General features: G+C 39.9%; 1 protein-coding gene and 1 pseudogene across 2 annotated transcripts; one reads left to right on the top strand and one right to left on the bottom strand.

The window, feature by feature from the left end:
• The first annotated feature begins 10,747 nt into the window (after positions 1-10,747).
• On the top strand, positions 10,748-14,488 carry LOC146679179 (uncharacterized). Its single transcript, XM_085408728.1, has 14 exons — positions 10,748-10,872; positions 11,039-11,178; positions 11,386-11,611; positions 11,724-11,799; positions 11,922-12,202; positions 12,282-12,320; positions 12,427-12,500; positions 12,604-12,681; positions 12,950-13,155; positions 13,237-13,336; positions 13,434-13,596; positions 13,699-13,805; positions 13,896-14,040; positions 14,178-14,488. The coding sequence occupies exons 1-14, from the start codon at positions 10,825-10,827 to the stop codon at positions 14,313-14,315; spliced, it is 1,821 nt and encodes a 606-aa protein (XP_085264854.1). The 5' UTR covers positions 10,748-10,824; the 3' UTR covers positions 14,316-14,488.
• A 542-nt stretch (positions 14,489-15,030) lies between these two features.
• On the bottom strand, positions 15,031-22,157 carry LOC146679178 (uncharacterized; annotated as a pseudogene). The gene is made up of 8 exons (XR_014911998.1): positions 18,999-22,157; positions 18,159-18,816; positions 17,623-17,668; positions 17,174-17,265; positions 16,974-17,084; positions 16,281-16,856; positions 15,546-15,667; positions 15,031-15,226 (listed from the first exon to the last, which is right to left on the bottom strand). The product of XR_014911998.1 is annotated as an uncharacterized LOC146679178 (transcript).
• Positions 22,158-24,379: the final 2,222 nt, after the last annotated feature.

Below are 24,379 nucleotides of genomic sequence, written 5' to 3'. Positions count from 1 at the left end.
TCAGTTTTTATTACCACTGTTCATTTTAAAGCTCAGTTTTTAAACCTTTACGATGTAACTACAGCCCAGCCCACGCAGCAGTGTATGAATGACTAACCTCGTATTGTGGATGGATTATCTCAGTTGTTCTCCTGACTGAAGTTTGCTCCGTTTACAGCATCCTGCCATGCGATTACATTTGTCTCTAACCATCGGGAACCCTCACGTTAACTTTTATCAAGTGGAAAAAAAGTTAGCGTTCATCCTCCAGCTTCACTGTGTTTATGTTATGCTAACATAGCTGTGTAGCTAGCGATCACGTAGCACATCATTAAATACCAGCTAGCCCAACTTCAGTAACCCTACAAACATTACTGCTGTTTAGTTTTCTGTCTTCATTTATGTTGGAAGTGGTAGAAGAGCTGTACGTTTGAATTTGTTTCAGAAATCTCTCAGTCAGAACATGCTATATCATTTTTAGGTGGAAACTAGCGAGCTAACTTCCTGCTAACGTCTAACATTATTAAATGTAATAAATCCTGTTTTCATGGATGGCTGGATGTTAAACTTAAATAGTTAAACCTGGTAAAGCAGCAACGCTGATCATTTTATTGAAGATGAAAGAATTTAGACAGTTTGTAACTCTCAGTGATGCTGCAGTGTTCGTTTGACTTTGGGCCCTGAAGCAGAGTTTGGACCCAGACACGGCTAATGACGTCAGACTTAAAGACTGTATAGCGATATTTTCCCCCAAGCTCTATGCACAAACCACAAAATACTACAACATTTTGTAAATGGAATTTTTTCTTTTGTGTTATACGCATAATGTAAACAGTGTGAACTAATCCCCAGTACAATCTCTGGCCATACAAGGCTCTCCAGAGAATATACTGTAGATACTGTACGTACTGTACTTGGGCTTATACACAATTTTCAAGCTCGAGCAAACAAAGAACACATTAACCAAACTTTCAGGTGTTTTAGATTACTCTGTGTCATTGTTAAGCAGCAGATCTATGAGGTGCAGCTGTCGGTGAATGCTGCAGACGAATAAATTGTTTAGCTCACTTCATTCTATAGTCTAAATACTGCGTGTATACAGCTGCGCCTGCTTGTAAATAAAGTATCTTATAGCTTCAGTTATTGCCCTCAACCATGTAGCATTAACAGCTAATCTGCTCTGAAAGTAGTCTCTGACAGCAGCACTGTTGTTAGCGGTCTCAGACCGACTGTTCCTGCACCCACTGGCATCTTCATACAGTGTCACTTTCACAACATACTAGTGAGGCTGTTTCAGCAAATGCTGCAATTTGTTTTTTGCACACAATACTTCTGTTTGTTTCATCAACTAGCTAACTATGCCTTTTTCTAACACCAATTTTTTGAAAATTATTCTTTACTTATTTTGTTGTTTTAAACAACTGTGCTTAGCCTGAGACTACTGCATTGGATTTCATTTCTTACACCACGAACAGAGCTGTAGAGTCTTTACAGTTTTGGTGAAAAAAACAATACAGGACAACTATGAGGAGTGCATGTTGGGATATTGACATTTCATCACTCTTAACTTAACTGAGAACGTTTTTATCGCTGTAACGTTTGAAAAGACTCGAGAACATGAAGGCCTGTCCTGATAACAATAATGTCTGCTCAGGAGTCGTCTGACTCTTCTCTTCATCTAACTTCTTTCATACTGACGAGCTACTTTTAGAGAAAGTAGCTTCGAAATGACTCCTAACTGTAGGACTGACTCACTCCTGATTTTTTGTTTCTTTCATTCTTTCTATTCAGCAGTGAGGAGCTACTTTTAGGTTAGAGTGTTTTGCAAATGAGGCTCCCGATAGGTATTATTGATGAGGCAAGTATGAGGGAGGATTAAGAAGATGTTAGCTAACCACAGTGTAAATGTATGCAGTTACTTTAGAGCACAGGTGTCCAACTCCAGGCCTCGAGGGCCGGTGTCCTGCAGGTTTTAGATGTGTCCTTGATCCAACACAGCTGATTTAAAGGCTAAATTACCTCCTCAACATGTGTTGAAGTTCTCCAGAGGCCTGGGAATGAACTAATCATTTGATTCAGGTGTATTGACCCAGGGTGAGATCTAAAACCTGCAGGACACCGGCCCTCGAGGCCTACAGCTGGAGTTCAACACCCCTGCTTTAGAGAATACGAAGAAAGCAACATATTGCTTTATTGTGTGGTTGTGAAATCAAAGACCAGTCATGCCTGGACTGCAAGTGGAAACCACCAACAGAAGCTTCATGTTTACTAACACTATGGAGCCTGTTAACCTCACAGTACAAACTCAGCTTCATTTTCAAGATTAAGCCAAACTCCAAGAGCTCCAGCGATCTGGCAGTTTTACATCCCCTCTCTGCAAAACGTTGCACAACAAAGAGAAAAGCATCTGTTATTTAAATGCTTGTTTAAATGTGTTTAAATATTCCACCCTGCATCTGATCTCATTCATCGCTTCAAAGTCAGTGTCAAATTCAGTGTCAATGACATCAACCTGCCACTAGGGACTTCTGTCTGTTTAAAAATGAGAAGCAACTCTGGCGACCCTGTCAGTCTTGTCCGTGTGGAACGCAGCATTTTTGGTTTTGTTGTTTTTCTTGTACTTTTTAAACATATTTTCCAAAGATGTTTCTGAAATATTACCTTTTCTGTTTTCCACAATCTTTTAAAAATTTTTGATTCATTTTTATTTTTTTATTTACTTGAATTCATGTTTTTACAAAAAGTTGCACTTTCTGAAATCTTGCAGCGTTTGTGCTTTTGCTGCTTTGTTTTCTATATTGACTGTACGAACTTCATGTCCTTCAAGGCGCTTAAACTGAATCCAGTTTAATCTTCAAAATGTCTCCAGCATATCTTCCATCGCTGCAGTTTCCTCCACTTGGAGCATATGTCAGTGTGCTGTTCTGTACACCTGTTGTGAGGCTTTGTGTTTCCGGTGTGCCTGTCAGGATGGATACGACTGGTGGAGAGCAGGCCATGCGTTAAAAGCCTGCCTGATTACAGCCTCTCTCTGATGACAGCAGGATCTTCAGGCTCCATTAGACTCACAGATGTGCTCAACAGTCTTCACCTCAGAGCCCTTTTAAACAACGCTTCCTGCCAAACTGTTCAACTTGATGGCTTCACAAGTGAACTGAGATAGACAGATGCATTTACCACGGGAACTTTCAGAGGGAAGAGTTGGCATCAGAATATTTTTTTCTTATCGCTGTGCTATCCAGAGTAGTCTCTGTACTGATTTAAAGGAACACTCACATATTGTCATCTCAGATTCGAGTCAGATACATGCTCTGCTGTTTGCACTGCAAAAGTCTGGAAGTAACACATTTAACAACTTATTGGAAACATGAACAGCTTCTGCAAACCCTCTCACCATCGTGTTGCCTTAATGAGGCAGGAAGAAAGAAAATTACAGTGTAAATCACAAATGTATTTTACGTTAAAAAAGTACATATGAAAATCATTTTAAATTCACCATAATTATTATAATTCTGCAAATCTTCCAGGTGTGTTCAATACAAATTTAACATCAGCAAATTTACTGTATCGTTTCTCACTGGTTTGGGTTTGTTTTTGGATAAATGAAGAAACTGAAAATGTTTCTAGATCTTGGAAATTGCCAAAAAATCTGACATTAACAAACCTGCGTAATGGACAACTGCTGCCGAAGTGATAACCTGTAGTGATCCCGTATGTGTCAGGAGAATCACACCAGCGGAGACACATTTTTTCTAAACACCGGGTCTCTGTGGCTTTGAAACCCCAAAACACGCTGCGCCAAACATCGGTTCACCCCAAGGATCAGGTCCCCCGACACAAACAGGGTAACATAGTGTACGCTGTTAAGTGCAGGAGGATTGCCAGGATTTATACATCGGGGAAACCAAACAACCTCTGGCTACAACAAAGAAGAGCTACCTTGTCAGACCAGGACTCTGCAGTCTATTTACACCTACAGGCCAGTGGACACTCTTTCAATGATGAGGATGTCCACATCCTGGACAGGGAGGAACGCTGGTTTGAGGGCGGAGTCAAGGAGGCCATTTACGTAAAAAGGAAAGGACCACCTCTGAATCGAGGAGGGGGCCTAAGGGTACATCTGTCACCATCTTACAATGCTGTGATTGCAGCCATTCCCCAACTCTCTGTGGATGGTACTCGTGGCCATTGATCAGTGGGCTTTGGTCAGTGGTTGTTGATCAGTGGTCATGATAAAGACCTCCCAGCCCATTGTTCCTTCAGTGGGCTGGTTTCAGTCATTGTGCAAACCTGCAGTCAGCTGAGACTGGATGAGTGATGAAACGTTTCTCCTGCTAAAAACATCCAGATAAACAGATTCAACCTTTTGGGGATTTCCTTACCTGGATGATTGAGCATGCATCAAGACATGATAAAAGTCCATAGTTGTTAGGGGTTAAAGTGGGATTTTAAAGGTGGGTGAACCCTAACATCTTGTCTTTCATCATCCTGAAATTACCTGCCACTCAAAAAAATTTTTCTATTATAACCCTTTTTTTCACTGCTCTTCTGGAGCACCAAAAAGCACTGTTCCACCCACTTTATCCCCCGAATATCATGCTATAAATAATGCGTTAAATAATTCATATATAAATAATGTATATGTCTGTTTTGAAAATGTAAGGACTGGAAAGTACAGATAATATAAGAAAGTGTTGTAACAAAGTAATTGTACTTGTTAGCAGTAGTTGATAACAGCTCACTTTACTCAGCTGTAAAATATGTAAATTAGCTGAGACTACAGCATTGTAGGTAACTGAAGCCTGTAACTGCTGTAATGATAAACTGCAACGTGATTCTGCATTGTGTTTATCATTTCAAATCATACTTTTCATATCACAGTTATTTTCAGTACCAGTGTGTTTTACCACAAACTTGCACGTGATTTCATCCTGAGAAAGACGCCCTTGTTTGAAATAACAATTTCACTTTTAATTCTAATGCATCGCCATCACAGCACCACTTAGTCATCAATATTTAATATTTAAATAACGGCAGAGACAATATTTCTGACAGCGATGGCTGCTGGTGGACCTACGTCAAACTATCAAATGTACCTGAATGAAATCTAAATGCTGCCTCGGTGGAACGATGAAACTCATGTTTGTACAAAGGAGTAACCACGGTCGGAAACACAGTTCTTATACAGGATTTCTCTCTGTTTCTGTGTGCTTACAGTCTAACATTCACACTTTGATGAGTACGTCGGAAACAAGGATATTTGGACATGTGGGCTGGCTCCGCCACCTGATCCTCAACCTGAAATAATCTACATTAAGAGTGTTTTGTGTTCCCTGTTTCTCATTCTTCTATTTGCATGTTTTCATAAATTTCTATTTGTTCTCAAACATTTGATTCAAATGTTACTTTAGCAATGAGTCTGTCAGACTAATGTGTTTTGTGTGAGGTAATGACGGAGCATCGAGTCATAAGATGTACCCAAACACAGGCAAACATTCACCACCTGAGAGCTGGTTTACTATTTATTTCATTGTGATCCAAGGTGGTGTTCAAACTTAAAAAATGAATGAAATAAAATAAATCAGCACAGCAGTAACCATGGCAACTGCAGATAGTACTCATCAGTCGTATGTATATATACGATCTTTTCTGCTCATCCTTTGATCCGTAATCAAGTTTCCCTCTATCAGCAGAACGAGGAGAAGGCAAAACAGAAGCAGCTGTAGAGTAAACACAGTGGGAGCACTGACACTTTATTATCTTATAGCAGCACTTCACCTCCTCCTCCACCTGCCCCTCTTTGTGCTCTAAATGCAGCCTTTCAGTTTGCTGCTTTTCCTCCATCCTGCTGCGTGATAATACCATTGATTTATGGAGCTGCTGACTCTGGCTTCTAATGGCCCGCTCGCTACAATAAACATCTCAAGGCTAAAAACGGAGCGTTGCCTATTGATCAGCCATGTTTACCAGCTCTGGCACATCGTCTTCCACAAAGGAAAACTTACAAAACAGGTCAACAAATAAGGCGGTGTCACAAATACTAAATACACAGTCACGTTTAGCAAATGACTGAGTTTCTCATTTTGCTATCGAAGTTCGAGTTTTTGTTCTCAGTAAAAAAGTTGCAACAATGTGCGAAATAAAGATTTTTTTAAAAAGGATTCAGATTATTGAATGCAAACATCTTTGTACTGACCCTGGTATGACACACACACACACACACACACACACACACACACACACACACACACACACACACACACACACACACAGGCCTGAGTGGCTGTTTAGGTTTTTGTTCATTTACAGTGTTCAGAGCTGATCACTCTGTTCGTGTACTGCTCCTGCTCCCAGGTCGACCCACGCTGCCACCCAACAGGCCCGACCAGCTCCTGCAAAGCCTAATTACTATGATGAAGCGAGCTGGGCCACCTGAACCTACTGCTCCCCCTCCCCGCCCTGCGGCTCAGAACCACACCCCGCCACATGTAAAATCTAACTTTACTCGAAAGTGATGAAAAAATATCAATAAAGAATTTTTCGGACGGCAACATTTTGAAGCATCATCTTCACATACAAAAGTTAGTCCACGAGGGCCTGTGCTGCGACCAGTACTTTTCACATGATACAGTATTTTTCTTTTAGGTGATAGTATTTGAAAGACAAAGCCATATATAAATTTATTGTCCAGCTTTATTTAGTCAGGAACTAGTTAATCTACAAACATCTCTTAAAGCCATACATGACCTCTAATTTACTGCTTCTAAATTCAGACAAAACTGGCCTTATTAAACTTGCTCCTAAAAATATTAAAATATGATTATCTCGGGCTCCGGTAACACTGTGACGAATCTTTGACACAATTTGTCCATCAAGAAAACGTGTAGGACCACCTTTATTCCTCGTTCATTCATTAATCGCCAAAGTTAAAAGAAACATCCTGTCTCAGAGTGACGCTGAAAAGCTTTTGCATGCATTTGTTACTTGTAGGGTTATTATGAAGTGGCTCTAAAAGCTCCCTGAAAGGATTTCAGTTGATGCAGAGCGCTGCAGTCAAAGTACTAACTGGGACCAGAGAGTGAGATCATATTTCTTCCCTGTTAGCTTCTCTTCATTGGTTCCCTGTTAAACTCAGAATTTCATTTAACATTCATCTCCTCACATAAAGAAACTTGAATAATTAGGTGTTGTGGCATAATGTCCAGGTGTGGCTGATTTCCTGTTAAACTACCGTTTGAGCAGCTGTTAAAGAACTAACAGCTGTTAAAATCTTAACATTCCTGTTTGATCACCGTGGTAATGGTTCCCAGCCGGCTTTGCTGTCACTGTCAGGTGTTTCCGGATTCTCCATCTCTGACGGCCTAATAGTAGATGTACTCGCACGTTCAGTGAACCTGCTCCGGTTCACTTCTGTGAAGAGTCCAGGCTCGGCTCCCCAAGCACGACACTCATGAACACACGTTCCATCACAATAAGACATTCGAAAAGCTGAATTTAAAGGCTGAAACCTGGCAGACTGAACCGGGCCTACCTCGTTGAACTGCATCCTTTACATCGCTCAGGATGTGATGGAGAGCTTGCAGCCGGTTTAAGGATCTGCTTCCTGTGCTGACATGTGAGCATAGAGCTGTTTCCTTTGTTTAAGCTCCAGATCACAAAAGTTAGAAGAACTAATCTGTTTTACTGCATTATAATAGAGCGTCTGACATTCCTTGTTTCTGAAAGAGTTTACTGACTTTTCTGTCGTTAACTCTGAAATTGTCACTTATTGTGATTCTTCTTCTGATTTGCTACATAGTTACATAGATGAGTCCACAGAATTCATCGCTCCCTAAATCAGGCCCCACTTGGAACAAGGGACGTGTTTTAGATTTAGTTTTTACTCTAATCGACTTTCCCTGCTCTGAGAACATTTTATTTATAACCACATTTATATTCTTTTTAATTTATTGTCTGATTCTAATCATCCTTCTGGCTGTCAACCTCGCGCACTTTTAATCAGATAAACAGATACATTTTCGCCTGTTTTTAACCTTGATGATGCTTTTTTCCTGAATAATGATATCAATTTCACGCTGCATTCTTTTAATGATCACTTTTTATGTGTTTTTGATAAAATGGCTCCTTTTAAAAAAGCAGAAATACCTCTTTGGCTAATTTCTGGATGAATGACACCGTTCAGCGTTTCAGCTGAGTGTTTGTGGAAATCCACAAAGCTCCAGGTACGTCTTAGTCATCTTTTGCAAGGGATATAGATTTTTCAAACTTAATCCATAAGAGAAGAAGATATCCAAAAGTTCTGACACTATTAGAAACATTCTTACACCTGTATCTCCAGCTGTTCACTCTTCTTAGAGTTTCAAATATTAATATTATCATATTTTTATGCATAGAGATGCATTGTTCTGTTGGATATTTCTGCAGTCTTTTACACAGTTGATCACAGAGTGTAACTTTTGATCTGCCTTTCAGTTTTTATAAGCATGCCCGCTGTGCTGCACAGACTTGTTTGAAATAAATCAAAGCATGTATAAACTGATCATACATGATTCATAATGCATTATTCCTTTGCCTGAGTGTCTATGCCTGGATCACTTGCAAACACTCCAGAGTGACATGTGAAGCTGCTCGTCAAGTCCTCTGAAAGGTCCCGTGTAACACCAATATGGCTACCCTTAAAGGTTTAGTTTAATACTTAGGTGATCACTTTCAGAGCTCTGCATGGTGAAATGCCTCCCTATGTTAGTGAAGTACCTCAGGAGGTTAGCCAATCAAGCCAAGCTTGCTGGCTGTACCTAGGTCGAGGTTACGGTAGGTTTGGTTAAAATTGAGACTGTGCTTTCAAGGTTGTGGCTCCCAAGTTGTGGAAGTCACTTACATTGGACTTAATGGAGTTACTGTTGATACCTCAAAAAGATATCTGAGACCCGCGTGTCTGTTTATACTGTTTGTTTTAGTTACTGATTGATTTAGTTTTCTGCGTTCACTTTCACCCACTGGCTGTTAAATGTTAGGATAAGATCATGGTTTTGGTTTCACAACAGTAACCCTGCAGCCCTGATGAGCTGGGTGTGACAGTGCATCATGGCCCACAACTGATGGACACTATGTTAGCAGCTTTTCTTGCCAAAAATGAGAACAGGTTAGGTCAGCTGGAGCTGTGGATACCCTATCTCCTTTCTCCCCTCTACATCTGTGTAAATCCATCCATCCATTCTCTTACACTTATCTTTATCAGGGTTGAAGGGGGGCTGGAGCCTATTCCAGTGACCATAGGACAAGAGGTGAGGTACACCGATCGTTTGCACTCACATTCACACTTATGGGCAATTTAACCCTCCTGCCATCCTTTAAAAAACTCACACCCATCACCCTAGGGACCATTCTCAGCCACGCCATAAAAAGACCATATATCCATATCTTATTCCACTTTAAATTAGCCAACCTTGTAAAACTACTTCTCCCTGAAATATTCATGTAAAGTTTTAATTATATTTTCGTTGTTTTAACCCTTCAAATCCCAGTGTTATTACATGAGCGCCCTGTGTTATAAGCCCCAAAAACCAAAAAACGAAACTAAATATTTCCACAAAAAACCAGTTGAAGTAATATGTGATTGTCATTATAAGTAGGCCTTTAGATGGACCAAAGATTGGCACCAACATACATTTTGACCTGCCATTATTTTTTTTGCATTTTTTTTGCAATTTAAAAATTAAAACTTCAAGGCCCTGAGTCTTCATTGACATCCAAGAAAAGAAGAAAAAATAAAATCATATGATGATAATTTGGGGTTGAAAAATAGCGTTTATAATGGAAGTCAATGGGCAGAAAATGGTCCCCAGGGTGATGGGTGTGGGGATTTCTGCTGCTCAGCCATTTTAGGCTGATTTAAGGAATTCACACTGGAATATTAACATTGACAGGTAAAAACTATCCTGTGGCAAGTTTGGTTATATTCCACTGAACACAGTGGAAATGGCAGCCATTTAACACATAGCAGTGGCACAAAAAGGTCCCAAGAAGGCAGGAAGGTTAAATCACCAGTTAATCTAACTCCACTAACTGAAAGCCAGGAGAGAACCCATGCAAACACCGGGAGAACATGCAAGCTCCACACTGAAAGGCCCCGGCCAGGCGGTTGAGTCTCAGGACCTTCTTGCTGCTGCCCCATCAGTTTAAATTAAACAGTAAACTAACATAAATATGTTTTAAATAAGCACTTGTGAAAATAAATGCAGGAATTGTAAAGTTGTTTAGCTACATTTCAAGGGTAAACAACGCTTTGTGACTCCTAGTTTTGTGTCAGTGTAAGCTAAATATCTTTGCACATTTGGTATAGGGCGTGTAAATATAGTAAATAACTGCATTGGTTCAGGCCAACTATGGCGTTATTTTTGTGCCACTATTCTGAGCGCACGTAAAAAAAAATTGCAGGTGCAAGTGTTGCATTTTGAGGAGAAATTTATTTTGAGCTTACAAAAGCTGAATTTGAGTGAACAAAATTCATTGCTGCGTGCAAAAAACGTATTTCAGTGTTTGCGCTTATCCATATACACACACAATAGCACCCCCTCTCGCTCAGTTTTTTCATTTGCGCTTGCTCGCAATGTGTTGCTTGCGCTCACAACATTCTCTGCTTCGTACGCTCAACTCTCTGTACACCGTTATAAGTGTGCCACAAAACCAACCAATCACAGACTTGGTTTCAAAAATTCTGATTGGCTCTTACGGTCTCCAATCAGCTCGCTAGCTACTGCTTTCCGGACACCGGAAACACTGTCCACTCAGCCTCGCTTCTTGCAGATAGAGGGATTTTTGATTTACTCTGCAGCTAAAGAAGAGATGGCAGAATCAAACAATGGCTCCAATAATACTACACCACAGTATCAGGTGAGTTTAATTTTTTTTGTGTGAATTTAGTAATTTGCTGTCCTTTCTGTTTAATATGCTGTGAAATTGTAGTTACAGATGCAGCTGTAGAGTTTAAGCTAGCCTTATGGGTAATTACCAGCGTAGTTGTCTTACTGAGGCAGTGTATCCTAATCATGTTTTTTAGGGTAATGGTGCAGTTGAGTCAGCAGTAAGAAATCTGGTGTCTTTGCTGCTTAACAACATATCCACAAATCCTTCAGGGAGGCCAACAGAGAGTGGGCAGCCGGAGCCTAGAAATCTGACTATCCAGCAAGAGATGACAAGGTTTTTGCTTTTTTTGTGTGTTTTTTTTATTTTAACTTTTTGCAATCTTTTCTGTTAAAGTTATTTGGTTTGTGGATTTATCAACATTGATTTTTAAATTAAAATGTGATATTAAGGACTGATGTCATATTTAATACCTTTATTAAACAATAACCCTTATGTTATGCAACACTGCATTTTTTAAACTCATGCATTTTCATCCCACAGATCATTTCCAGGATATTTCAAATCACACTTGAGCCGTGGTAAAAAGAGATGTTTAACATCTACTAAGCAGCTTGTTAAGGCAGGCAGTAAGACCACAGGCCTCAGTTTTTATTTGCTGTCAAAAAACACATCCTACACACCTTTGCCAGCTGAGGAGCTTGAACTCCTACAAGCTGGCATGGGGAGACAAACAGTGTCTCTTCCAGAAGATGGTGACCATGCAGAGGTAAGTTTGTGTAGTCAGTATTAAAATCAGTCATTGGCAGACGCATTTAGTCTGAATCATATGCCACAGTCCATTTAGTGTTCCATTCTGCTTAACGGTGTTTTTAACTAAGATTTCTAGACTTCTGGAAGAAACCTTTCCAAAAATGGAATATCTTTGTGGAGGATGGCTCTTACATAAGGCAACAGGTTTGTTGTTAATTCAGTTTTTATGTATTTTTTTGGCATTCTTGCGTGCTCATACTGCATTATGATTATGTAGTTGATACTTTTGCTGCTTGATTGTTTATGCTATTTTTCTGTCAATAAAGGTGGCAGTGGTCGACGAAAGCTCACTGTAATTCCACCTGAAACAGAAGGATATTCTGTCAAAACACTGAAAGCTGTGTCAGGAGGTGGCAAATCCACTTTTTACATAGTACCTCTTCAGGAAACATTAGACACATCTCCTCTACCTCCCGACTCACAGCACTTTTCAAAGATGCCAAAGAAGATATGTTACCAGTGTAATGAAGTTATGCCTCTGCAGATGCTTGCAGTACACATCAATACGTGCAAAGGAAAATTCTCTCCTGATGAGACTGATGATGAGGTGAGACAATTTTGATGAAATCAAAATGAGCAATTTTGATTAAATAATATAGTATCACAATTACTGTTTTTTGATTCAGCAGGAATCGGAGTTATGCATTGTGAAAAGCAAATGCAAGGTAAACCTAGCACATTACTAAAAACCATAGTAACTACAATGAATTTTGTATCGGTAATGATCTTTTTCCCACTATGCCTAACATGTACCCATTTTTGGAATTGTAGGTTATTTGTCCAATATGCACTAAGGATTTTCCTGAAGATGAGATCACAGTCCATGCGAGTCTGTGTGGGGATAGGTAATCTTTTTTCAGCCGTTTATGAAAAAATGTTAATCAGTAACGGTCCACGCAAACATATGTATTTTTATTTTTATTTTTTTAAACTTTGTTTTGTCATCAGCTTTCAATGCATGGTGCCTGAAGAAAATGACCAAACTACAGGGACACCAGCTCAAACTTCAGTATGCACAACAGACAGGTACTTTTTGCTCTATTATAGTTCATATACACACTATTCTGCAGAACCATTTGTTAAAATTATGTGTAAGATCGTTTACACAATACCTGGGGTTTAATTTCATATAAAACATTTTATGATCACACTACTTTAAATTATTGTTAAAGGTTGTTGCACAGAACATGCTGCAATAATTTCTAATCACGTTTAATGTGGTAGCCTCTTTTAATCTAAAGATGATTATTTTTCTTTGAGAGCTTAGGATGTTTTCTACCCTGTTTTTGTTAAGCATGGAAGATGTATTGCGTTGCCTTGAACAACAAGTCGACACCACAACAGAATTTAAGTTGTGTGTGGACAGAGAAGACCTTCCAGACAGAGGCATTCTCCAGTGGCAGAGAAAAAAAGCTGCATCTCCCACCAGTGTTCTTAGGGTGGTTTTCATTGGAGAGGCAGGCGTGGATACAGGAGCACTTAGGAAAGAGTTTTTGAGTGGTGAGTTGCCTATTACCTGTTTTGTCCTAGTGTCAATAAATAATGGATAACTTAAAAATGCGGATATTTTTTGTATGAAAGACATGATTTCAGGTATTGAAAGCAGATTCTTTGAAGGACTTGAGAACAAGGGCAAAAACCCCAAGTATTCTCTGACCGATCTTGATAATGAAAACTTCAGGTTGGTTACATACGAGCTTTGTGTATTACATTTAATACGCATCCGATATTTTTGTAAATGTTACCTGAAAATGAATTATAATCATTTGTCTACACAGAACTGTTGGTGAAATAATTGCAGTCAGCCTCGCCCAAGGAGGCCCATCTCCTGCCTTTTTCAAAGAATGGTGCTACAATTTCCTCTGCTCAGGAGAGGTTGATTTCAGCTGTCTGTCTAAGGAGGATGTTGCAGATGTGGAATCTTCCCTGCTCATCCGCAAAGTGAGCACCTGGTTTAGCTCTGGCACATGATATATTATGAGTATGGTGTTTTTAAACACTTTTAACCTTCTGTATTTCCTCTTTCACATTATACATTTCCAGGTTGAAGATGCAGCAGACATACAGTCTCTGATGATGTGGGCTGATGAAATTGTCAGCTGTGGATACACAAACCAGATAAAGATGGATAGTAAGGAAAGCATGATCCGGTAAGGGAGAAAAAATCAGAGAGATCATTAACCCCCCCCATCCCCAACTAGTTTTTCATTTTGTTTTTTTTTTTGTTTGTTTTTTTTAAGTGCTATTGTCTTACACTCTACAACAAGACTGATTCCAATGCTACAGCAGCTCCGAAAGGGCATGGAACTGTATGGTCTTGTGAACCTGATGGCTGTAAATCTTGAAGCTTGCCACAGTTTGTTTGTTCCTGGGAAAATCCTCAAAGTAAGTATTAACATAGCAGCTTCAGTCTGATCCAAAGACAGTCCACTTATCTGTACTGTAGTTATCCTGTATTTATTTATTAGTTTTGAATGAACAATATATCTATAATATAATCTACTTTATTTCCTTATTTACAGCCAGACGCTGATTTCATTATGATGAGCTGCCAACCACATTTCAGTGAAAAAGGGACATCTAGGGAGAGAACTGAGAGGAAGATCATAAATTTTTTGCAAGATTTCTTGCAGGAGATTGAAGTATCAGGTACTATATAGTATTAGCTGTATATACCTATAGTATTGTATATATACCGTATGCATCTGTTAAATATTTTTGCTTTAACATGCAGGGCACTAGAAAGTATTCTTAGTTGTTAATTTAAAACATTGTAATCCAGATTGCTTTTTATTTAGAAAAGACTTCAGAAACATTTTCAAACATCACAGATGGAAACACAGGCGGTGCAGGTGGTGAAAAATCAGTCTCTTGCTGTCCACCATGTGCTCCAGTGGATGACCGGCCAGTCCCATGTTCCCATCCTTCCTGATGAAAAGAGACATTTCAAAATAACATGCAAGTTTGACCATGAATGTAAGGAGCGGCTGGGAGATCACTCCATTTGTTACCCAGTTGTGAGTGCATGCACTTGTACTGTGACTTTTCCAGTGCAGCATCTGGACACTTACACAGTGTTTAAAACCATAATGAGTGCAGCAGTTAAATATGGTGGTGGATTCCACAGAGTTTAACACATTGTTGTCTTGTAATTTGGAAACTAAATGAGTAAAAATGTTTGTAAACATTAGCTGTTAAGATGTTCGTAGCCGTTTCATGAAAATGACAAGACTTCAAAACTTTGTGTAGGGTCCTACGTTGATAGATAATAAGCAAGTGCTTTGTTTGCTTGTCTACTTGTAATCTGAATGTTTTAGCAAAGAAATCCAGTATTTGAGAACTTAAAAGAACGTTGACTTTCACGTCCATGTTGGTTTGACACCTGTAGCAAGAATTGTATGTACAGGTCACGACCGTGTGACTCAGAATGTTCCAAGGGATTAATAGTTCTCTGAAGCCCCTCCAGGGTTTCCTCATCCAGTGGGCATTCAACTTCAGGAACCACGACTGTGCTGTTAGATTCTTCTTGCAGTACAGCACTCTCCCAGTCAATGCCTGGATCCCGAAGCTCCTTCAAATCCACAAACATATATAATGGTCATTATTCCAGAATAGGTACTTTTGGGAGGAATGTTATTTTGTGTAAGCGTTTTTTCCATTAAAATACAACAATTTAAAAAGAATGCCTTTGTTTTCATGTTCTTCTTACTGTAATTTAGATTAGTGGTAATTGATAAGCAAGAATGTATAAAATCACCAGAAGCATCTCCCAGATGTGCTGCAAGTGTTTTAATTTGTTAATTTCAGAAGAGCAGAGTTAACTGCTAACTAAAATTTTGAAATTCAACATTTAAATAAAAAAAATAAAAAATCAGATTATGAGCTGGTACCTCAAGTCTCTCGCCCTCGTCCAGCTCTTGTAGATGTCCCATACACCAGAGCTGTTCAGGAGTGAGACCACCTTCTGTCCTGAGGGGATGATTATTCCATCCTCCAACAAAGGTGACAAGATCTGCTCGGAGTCGAGGGACAAAGATGTAGTGGACACCAAAAAGATGAATGACATCTGAAATGTCAAGCAGGCCATCCTCCTCGAGTGAGTGAAGAATATCATGGTACTTGCTAGCAGTGTTGGTCAAGTTACTTGAAAAAAGTAATCAGTAACTAATTACTGATTACTCCCCCAAAAAAGTAATCCCGTTACTTTACTGATTACTTATTTTCAAAAGTAATTAATTACTTAGTTACTTAGTTACTTAGTTACTTTTTAAAAACACGATTTACAACCTGAAGAGGTGATAAAATGATAGATCTTTCAGCCCAATTCTACTTTTTCTACATAATCCATCATACAAAATGTAATCAAATGGAAAAGTCTCTTTTTTTAACTTGTTTTATCAGTTTTAATCTTTTAACTTTATGCATCAAGCAAAACATTTAATTATATGCAACATTCTCTGACTTGAATAAATTAGTTTAACATTTAAACCTATTTTCTACACATTCCAGCACATAAAATAAAATATTTTTTGTGTTTTCACTCACTCTTTCAAATAGATGCAAGTAAAACACAGCAGAAAATAAATAAAGTCAAAGACTCAGAGGTCCTTTTGCTCTATTTTCACCTGTAAAGCAGGAGCAGGGTAGGCGGAGGGTTACCCTGGTGCAGGTGTGCTGCGGTCAGTTGAAGAATCCGCGCGAGTGTCTCTGTGAGTTTCCCATCACGTCGTAGCTACTCGGTGCTTGCTCGGAAGTTTAGGGGTTTTTTTCGCTGTAAAAAGAAGTTTTCTTCCCACGCACGATGGACGCTAATGTTTTTGTCACTTTTTATGGAATCAAACTCAAAGTAAGGTCAGTACTTCCACACTTTAAACGCTGCACGCTCATACTCTCTCCCGCACTCGATATATTATCCATTGTTGATCTGCACACAGCTGCTGTCACCAACGTCGCACTTGCTTACGTCACTGTCATGAGACATTCTCGCAAAAAAAATCACGGTTTTAGTAACGCAGTAACGCAGCGTTCCTACGGGAAAGTAACGGTAATCTAATTACTGATTTTGCAATAGTAATCCCTTACTTTACTCGTTACTTGAAAAAAGTAATCAGATTACAGTAACGCGTTACAAGTAACGCGTTACTACCCATCTCTGCTTGCTAGTGACTGCAATCCAGACATCACACCAAAGTCGTTCTACTCTGTAAATACATTTGAATTTGGATTTCAGGTATTTCATGCTTCAAATCAATATCAGAACTGCTACAACAATCTACCCATGCAGTCAATAATAATATAAAAAACATCAAAAGACTAACCTCTGATTGTGGACACTCTTTCCAGATATGAAACTCGCTCTCCCTGTTCCTCTTGTGGCAAACATGAAATGTGCAATGTCCAGGTTTTCTACTCCTTGATCTGCCCTAACCCTATGATAAAAATACATTTTTAAGGAATTTTTAAAGTTTTCTTTAATGATACTTGTTGCTAGCATATAAATTAAATCAGGGCATAAAACCTTGATGGCAAGCCGTGAAGCTGGGCTGATCTCAGGAAAAATGAGAATGCAGTTTTTGTTCTGTTGTTAGTTGCTGCATCCAAGTACAGGACCTGCAGTAAAAACAAATGGAAAATTAAAGATCTGGTTTCAGATCATGTATAGTTTTTCAGTTAATAATGCAGTTTCATAATAAGTGTTCAAGGAATATTGTACGGTTCTATGTTCATAACCATAATTCAAAGCTTGAGTAGTCTATACATCAATATTGGTAGTACTTATCAAAAAATGAAAATGGCCTTTTAGTTTAACCTTTTTTGGTAAAGAACTGATTAGAAATTTAAAAAAATAATAATTGCAAATCGTCCACTATGTTGGCTTGCTGAATAATTGATGTTCATAAAAAAACAACCTAATAAAGCTCTCATTTCAAAACTACCAAATATTCTACATAACAGTTACACTTTTACCTTCCTTGAGTAGCCATCCACTCCACCAAAGATCACAACATTGTACCTGTTTCAGAGGGAAAACAATCTCACTAAGGCTTGATTTGCAGAACATGTAAGACATTGAAAATACATTTTTCAGTATGCACACTTGCCACTGACTTAAACTGGACACTTGTCAGGTGTGCTGAAAATAATACCAACATTTTTATATGTTTATAAGTTCAATGAGACTAAATATTTTAGTTCTCTTGTCATGATTTTTTTTAAGTTTTCTGGAGCACTTAACATATTATGTGTTGATAGGCTTGTTATCATGGAAAATATCGATATACAAAGTGTAAATAATTGCTCAAGAAAATTTACAATTAACAATATTGCTGGTTTTGTTACACATCCTGTATTCCTTTTACTTAATATTACTCTATCAAGTGCTTTTTAAAATATTATAAATACACTGAAAGACCTATCAGATAAGGTTGATTAAAGCAGATTTAAAGTATAACGTGCATCTTTCTGCCCAACTTGTGTTAGAGCTATATAAGTGGGTATTTTACCTTATTAGCTTGTGATTTGTGTCTATGTGGACCAGGGAGAGAGGGCCTCGCACCGAGTAGCTTCTTCGCACAACACAGCCTAGTTCCCTACAGCATCAACTCGATGCATGGAGGCCATCATTCTCCACCACTGAACACGGAGACCCATAGAAACCAAATGTCCTTGAACCATTCGATAGCCAGCATTTGGCATCTGATTTTTGATAGCCGATATGATGTTGTCCAGCTCTTGGTCATTCATTGTGCTGTATGTTCCTCTCACAGACAAGTCAAATTCTTGCATCCTCCTGTAGATTGTTCTTCTTGAAACACCAAGACATTTAGCAATGCAGCTGACTGGCAGCTGAATGTCCAACAAATTCTTGAGTCTTTCTCTCTCTAGTACGATTTTGGGGTGGCCAGGTCCCAGACCAACTTCTGTTTCCAGTTCAATAATGGCCACAGAGCTGATGTTAATTTCACACTGAACCAGATGATGAACGTTTTGTAGAGCCTCTGTAATCTCTGACAGACCGCCTATTTGCTGAGAGAAAGATTCAAACAGAACAAGCTCATGACGAGTCAAGAACTCCAAATAATCCAGATTTAGTGGTTGTTGGTTTAAAGCAGCTTCCAGTTTAGAGAGGAGTCTATGCATCATTTGCTGTCTCAGTATGTCCTGTTAAAAGCAGCAAGGAACATGGACAAGTACAATGAAATGATGTATCTCAGACAAAAATAAACAACCCATAAAACAAACTACATGAGGTACATCATTTTTCAAGTTTGCATAGTTTGCAAATTAGCTAACGTCAGTTATCAAGCGAATAATAATTAACAAAATGATTTTATATTACTTACATGTGGCCGGGACATGCTCTTTTCGTGCTGCTATTCAGTATTCGACGACATAAAAGAGAGCTACTCAAGTATAATTTGGAAAAATTAGTCAGTTGGCATGGTTGTATGATGCAACTACATTCTACTACACCAACAATAGTCTTAAAAAATAATATATTTTAAAATAAAATGATTAAAGATATTATCCGCAAATTGGGGTTTAAGAGATTTTAGCTGGATTTAGCTACATTTCGGACAGTGTTTCCGGAAAGCAGTAGCTAGCCAGCTGATTGGAGACCGTAAGAGCCAATCAGAATTTTTGAAACCAAGTCTGTGATTGGTTGGTTTTGTGGCACACTTATAACGGTGTACAGAGAGTTGAGCGTACGAAGCAGAGAATGTTGTGAGCGCAAGCAACACATTGCGAGCAAGCGCAAATGAAAAAACTGAGCGAGAGGGGGTGCTATTGTGTGTGTATATGGATAAGCGCAAACACTGAAATACGTTTTTTGCACGCAGCAATGAATTTTGTTCACTCAAATTCAGCTTTTGTAAGCTCAAAATAAATTTCTCCTCAAAATGCAACACTTGCACCTGCAATTTTTTTTTTACGTGCGCTCAATTTTTTTTTACGTCCGCTCAGAATAGTGGCACAAAAATAACGCCATAGCCAACTGGTTTGAGAGGCATGTCCACTAACCACTTTGGAAGACAACGTGTTAAAAGCTTCTGAAATGGTCACACTGTAAGGTGAAGTGAAAAGCCTCCCTCCAAATAGCAGGGTGAGACACATAATCACTTAAATGTGTGGATGATGGCACCCATTTTGAGAAACGTCTCTCTAAAAGCCATCTTACGTATGAAAGAGAGCGAGAGGAAGAAGTTCAAATGACACATCTGAGCGGATGATCTGATATCGTCGTGTTGGTGTTGTTCCCAGACCATCATGAGAATGTTGTTCCAGGTTCAACATTGCAAGTGACCAATCACATTGTTGTGACGTTATTCTTTTGCGCGCCAGGCCCATTCGTGCATTTATGAAATTCCAATGTTGCAAGGACAATATCAATTCTGCTTACTGTTTATTAAAGGGTTACGGTTAGGGTCAGGGTCAGGGTCCATTGATCGGCGGACAGAGGCGGTTTCACGCAGCTTTAGTACAGTTTTTTGTTTTACGCCGGTTTTTCCCGAAGTTGAAAAGGTATGACGTCACAACATTCTGATTGGTCACTTGCAATGTTGATCCTGGAACAACATTTAGTATGATGATCTGGGAACAACACCAACACGAGGATATCAGATCAACCCATCTGAGCAGTCGCTGCCTGGACTGAGTGTTAAAAAATGGCCTGCATTTGTATAGCGCTTTTCTCAGTCCCTAAGAACCCCAAAGCGCTTTACACTATATTCAGTCATTCACCCATTCACACAAACATTCACACACTGGCAATGGCAAGCTACATTGTAGCCACAGCTGCCCTGGGGCGCACTGACAGAGGCGAGGCTGCCGGACACTGGCGCCACCGGGCCTTCTGACCACCACCAAGAGGGAAACATGGGGTTAGTAGTCGTCCCAGCTCCATCGGAAAAATGTGTGGACCACTACTGCTCCACCCAGCGGGGTGTTCTGATGAGTCTCCCAATCCTGTCACTGGTTTTTGTGCAGACACCATAAATTTCCACACACACTGGTATCATTGATGCATGCTTTTGCTTTCCAATAAGCCCACATTCATTAGCAAGGACACAAAACCTCCAGATTGGAATGCTATATTCAGTCTGTACATAGACTACTGTGTCTATAATGCGTTGGGTGTTTGCAACAGGTGTTATTTTACCATAACTGCTAATTGAAGTGTAGCTGTTGTGTGGTGCACGGCAATTAAAAACCAACAATGTTTCTGGCTGTGTGCACACACACACTGTGTCTGCCGCTCAGCGACAGCTCCTATGTGTGAGCAGACTGAAAATATGCGACTTGTTAGTCTTCACTGCTGGGGAAGCCTGTATCTGAGAATTAAAGGTGCCAAAAACAAAAAATGCACAATTTATTTTATTTTACTGGTTTAAAACAAAGCAATTAAAACATTTAAATGAACAGAATTAATAACTCGTTAGTTAGCACAGTTGCCTCACTGCAAGAAGGTCCTAGGTTCAAATCCACCACCTGCCCAGGGCCTCTCTGTGTGGAGCTGTTCTCCTCGCGTGTGTGTGGGTGCTCCAGCTTCCTCCCACAGTCCACAGACATGCAGTTAGTGGGGTTAGGTTAACTGGTGCAAAATCCCCATAGGCATGAATAGTCGTCTGTATCTGTGTTAGTCCTGTCGCAGATTGGTGATTCTTGCTCTATGGCAGATGGAATAGTTTCCAGCTCCCCCACAAACCTGAATTGGATAAGTGGAAGAGAACAGAGGGATGGATAATAGCTGTGGTTTATGTCAAACTTCTTTTTTTATGTAGCCTGCTGTTGAAGTTTGAAACACAGCTCACATGGAAACCAGTACTGGTGACTAATATGAACCAAGAAGCAACCTGTGGTGCTGAAAAATGTGCCACAAACTGAGCCACGTGAGGCTGGATCAAATTAAACCTCACGCGTTAAAATGGGACTGTGATCTTTGTGCAGCCAAACAGCTGTCTAAGTTGTCATATAACCTGTTGGTCATGTGACCGTAGTACATAGCAATTTTCACATACGTACATAGGAACCAGGAGTGTGCTGTGTCAAAGTGCATGATTCTGACACATTTAGGGATTCGGTTTGAGACACAGGGTTATCTGTGTTGTTGTGGAGAGAGCAGGCTCTTCGTTAGCTTTTGTTCTCAGTCCATTTACATCTTTGGGTTTCTCACCTACCAGGCTGTTAATTAAACTGGCATCTCAGCCATACATCAGCTCCTGATTAGACGGGTAAAGAAAAATGCCAACAGACACATACAGCTTGGAAATCAGGACTGAGAATCAGTGGCCTTTTCTATTTCTTTGTGCACATACTTAATCTCCTTTGGGCAGCATGCATCCTACAAGAAACCCACTCTGCAGAATATATTTGAATATTTAATTTATCCTCAGGTGTTGAAAATGTCTCATTAGCTGGTGTTAACAGCACTGTGTCATCTATTTATGTGGAGCTAAGTTTGCTACAATTTTATTAATGTGTAAAAAAACAAAAAAAGCAGAGTTTGTTCTGGCAGAGGAACCTTATTACTGTGTCCCGGCCGTGCGGTCAGGGGTGACTGACAGCAGTTTTGGTAAATGGGGCCAGGTTTCAATTAGCTTTGTCCTCAGGGGGGAACAGAAGCTGCTCAGCCACAGCAATGAGCACAGAAACCTGCCAAGACCACTTTTCATCTCTGTAGGTCCAAAGGGAAAAACAAACAACAGTAGAAGTCCTGTGTTTCACTCTCCATTTACTCACTGAGAGACACGCTGCCTGATTCTAGTGTTAGCCACTGAAAAAGCTTGCCTGCACCTCTTAATGGTTTTTACAGAAGTTTTGGTTCAGTTGCTAAAACCTACTTCGCTTCTTAACATCCATCAGCTCATCAGACACCGGTTAGGGTTAGGTTAACATCAGGGTTCTTATAGCAGAAGGTCAGATGCTGTAAGAGATTTGGGACAAGGTCAAAATGGAACTTAACCATAACTGTTGAATGTTAAGGCCTCACCGATCCTAAATAGGATCCTTGTTATTGTTGATCACTGGCACTCGTGATAGTTTCTGTTTATTTCCAAATAGATTTGGGAATTCAGTGTTCACTGGTCTGAAAAGAATCGCATCGTTCTGATGTAAAGTTTGATCATAAACGTCATACAGTACAAATAAAATAAGAATACTACAATAGGATACTGAAAGTCACTGCAGATGTATGTTTCAACGTAAGGAACCATCATTTGAAATATTTGATATATAGTATCCAAAAACGTAATTTATGCAAAAAGTAATTGATGCCCGATGACCCCGGATTGTACGAATAACATTTTATGTCTTCAGCTGGACCGAGGATTACAACGACCCTTAGCCTTAGTATGTCATCTGTCCGGTGAAGTTGTCTAACACTATCAAACCTGTAAACGTTCCAGGGTGGAATGGAGGGAGTCATTTTGCCGATGACAAACAGTTATATCTCTTCTGCAGGCCTGATTCCTCCCTCCCACCTTCTTTTCTTACAGAATGCATATCAGAATTAATTAATCCTGGTTCAGCTCTCATTTTCTTAATTCAGATTCAGATTCAGAAGACTTTATTTATCCCCAAGGGGCAATTAAGAGACTGACCTTACTGACCGTACTGAGTGACATATGTGACCGTAATGCATACGGTCACATATGTCACTCAAAGATCACATTGGGGAGACAGGTCAGATTAGGTAGCTGGCCGGTCAGCCGCACGAGCAGCGACCCGGAACCGAACCACAATGGAAAATGCACAACATGAGGAAAGACGAGGAGAAAAAAGAACTCCCCCCAGACTTAGCTCCAACAGGGAGATCAGTTTGAGAACAGAAAAAAACACCTCAGCACATGAATCATCACATCTCACAACATGGAAGACATAAGCTTCGAAGCGTTTGGGGGGGTGAGTGTAGGTCTGTGTCAGTGTGTGTGTGTGTGTGTGTGTGTGTGTGTGTGTGTGTGTGTGTGTGTGTGTGTGTGTGTGTGTTCCGTGTCAAGAGAAAGTGTCCCTTCACCCGGTTAAGCAAAAGTCAACAATCTTCGGTCGACGCGGGTGGCCTTGAATGAGGAGGGAGAGAGTCACAACAAACAGTCTTATTATCTAAGGGAGAGTTTTGTTATTCCCGTTAGCTTTTGCTTTGAGCATCCAGCTGGCGCCAGGTGAGCCGCATGAGATGAAGATGGTAGTTGTTTTGGTTAGTGTGAACAAACTGCATCCAATTTTACAGTTGGTCTAACGTCCGTCACTGGTCACCAGGTCTCTCAATTCCCGTTGTTCTTCTCCAAGAGCTTATCCATATTGCGTTAAAAAAAACACAGTCTGAGTACTCACAGTCCTGCCCATCGTCTATCATGACGGCCAGCCTTGTGGGATTTTAAACAGCTGTAGCCGCTTCTTGTTCTTCGATAAGCCAGGTCCGAGCCAGCTCCAATCAGCCAGAACTCTGTTATCATAGTTGGTAGATGTTGTTCAATGTCCTCCATCAAGAGTGTTGCCAGACACACAACGCAACCAACCATCGAGTATCCGGCAGAGAACATCTCTGCAGGACAGTCGGGCTCTCCCAAGCCCAGGAAGGTGTCAATTCCGTTAAAGGAGCAGTTAATCAAATCCATAATTCTTCTTTATGTTTTTAGAAAACAAGTCTGGGAGACTCTCTGAGGGTTAGAGAATAAGTGAGACTATACAAAAGACATGAGAAGCCAAGCAGGAAAGATAAGGGAGA

This window comes from Rhamphochromis longiceps, linkage group LG1 (genome assembly GCF_057381845.1).
Source record: "Rhamphochromis longiceps isolate RC_006_pf linkage group LG1, R_longiceps_female_GT1.1, whole genome shotgun sequence".
NCBI classification, from domain to species: Eukaryota; Metazoa; Chordata; class Actinopteri; order Cichliformes; family Cichlidae; genus Rhamphochromis; species Rhamphochromis longiceps.
This window is presented reverse-complemented; position numbering and strand designations above follow the sequence as displayed.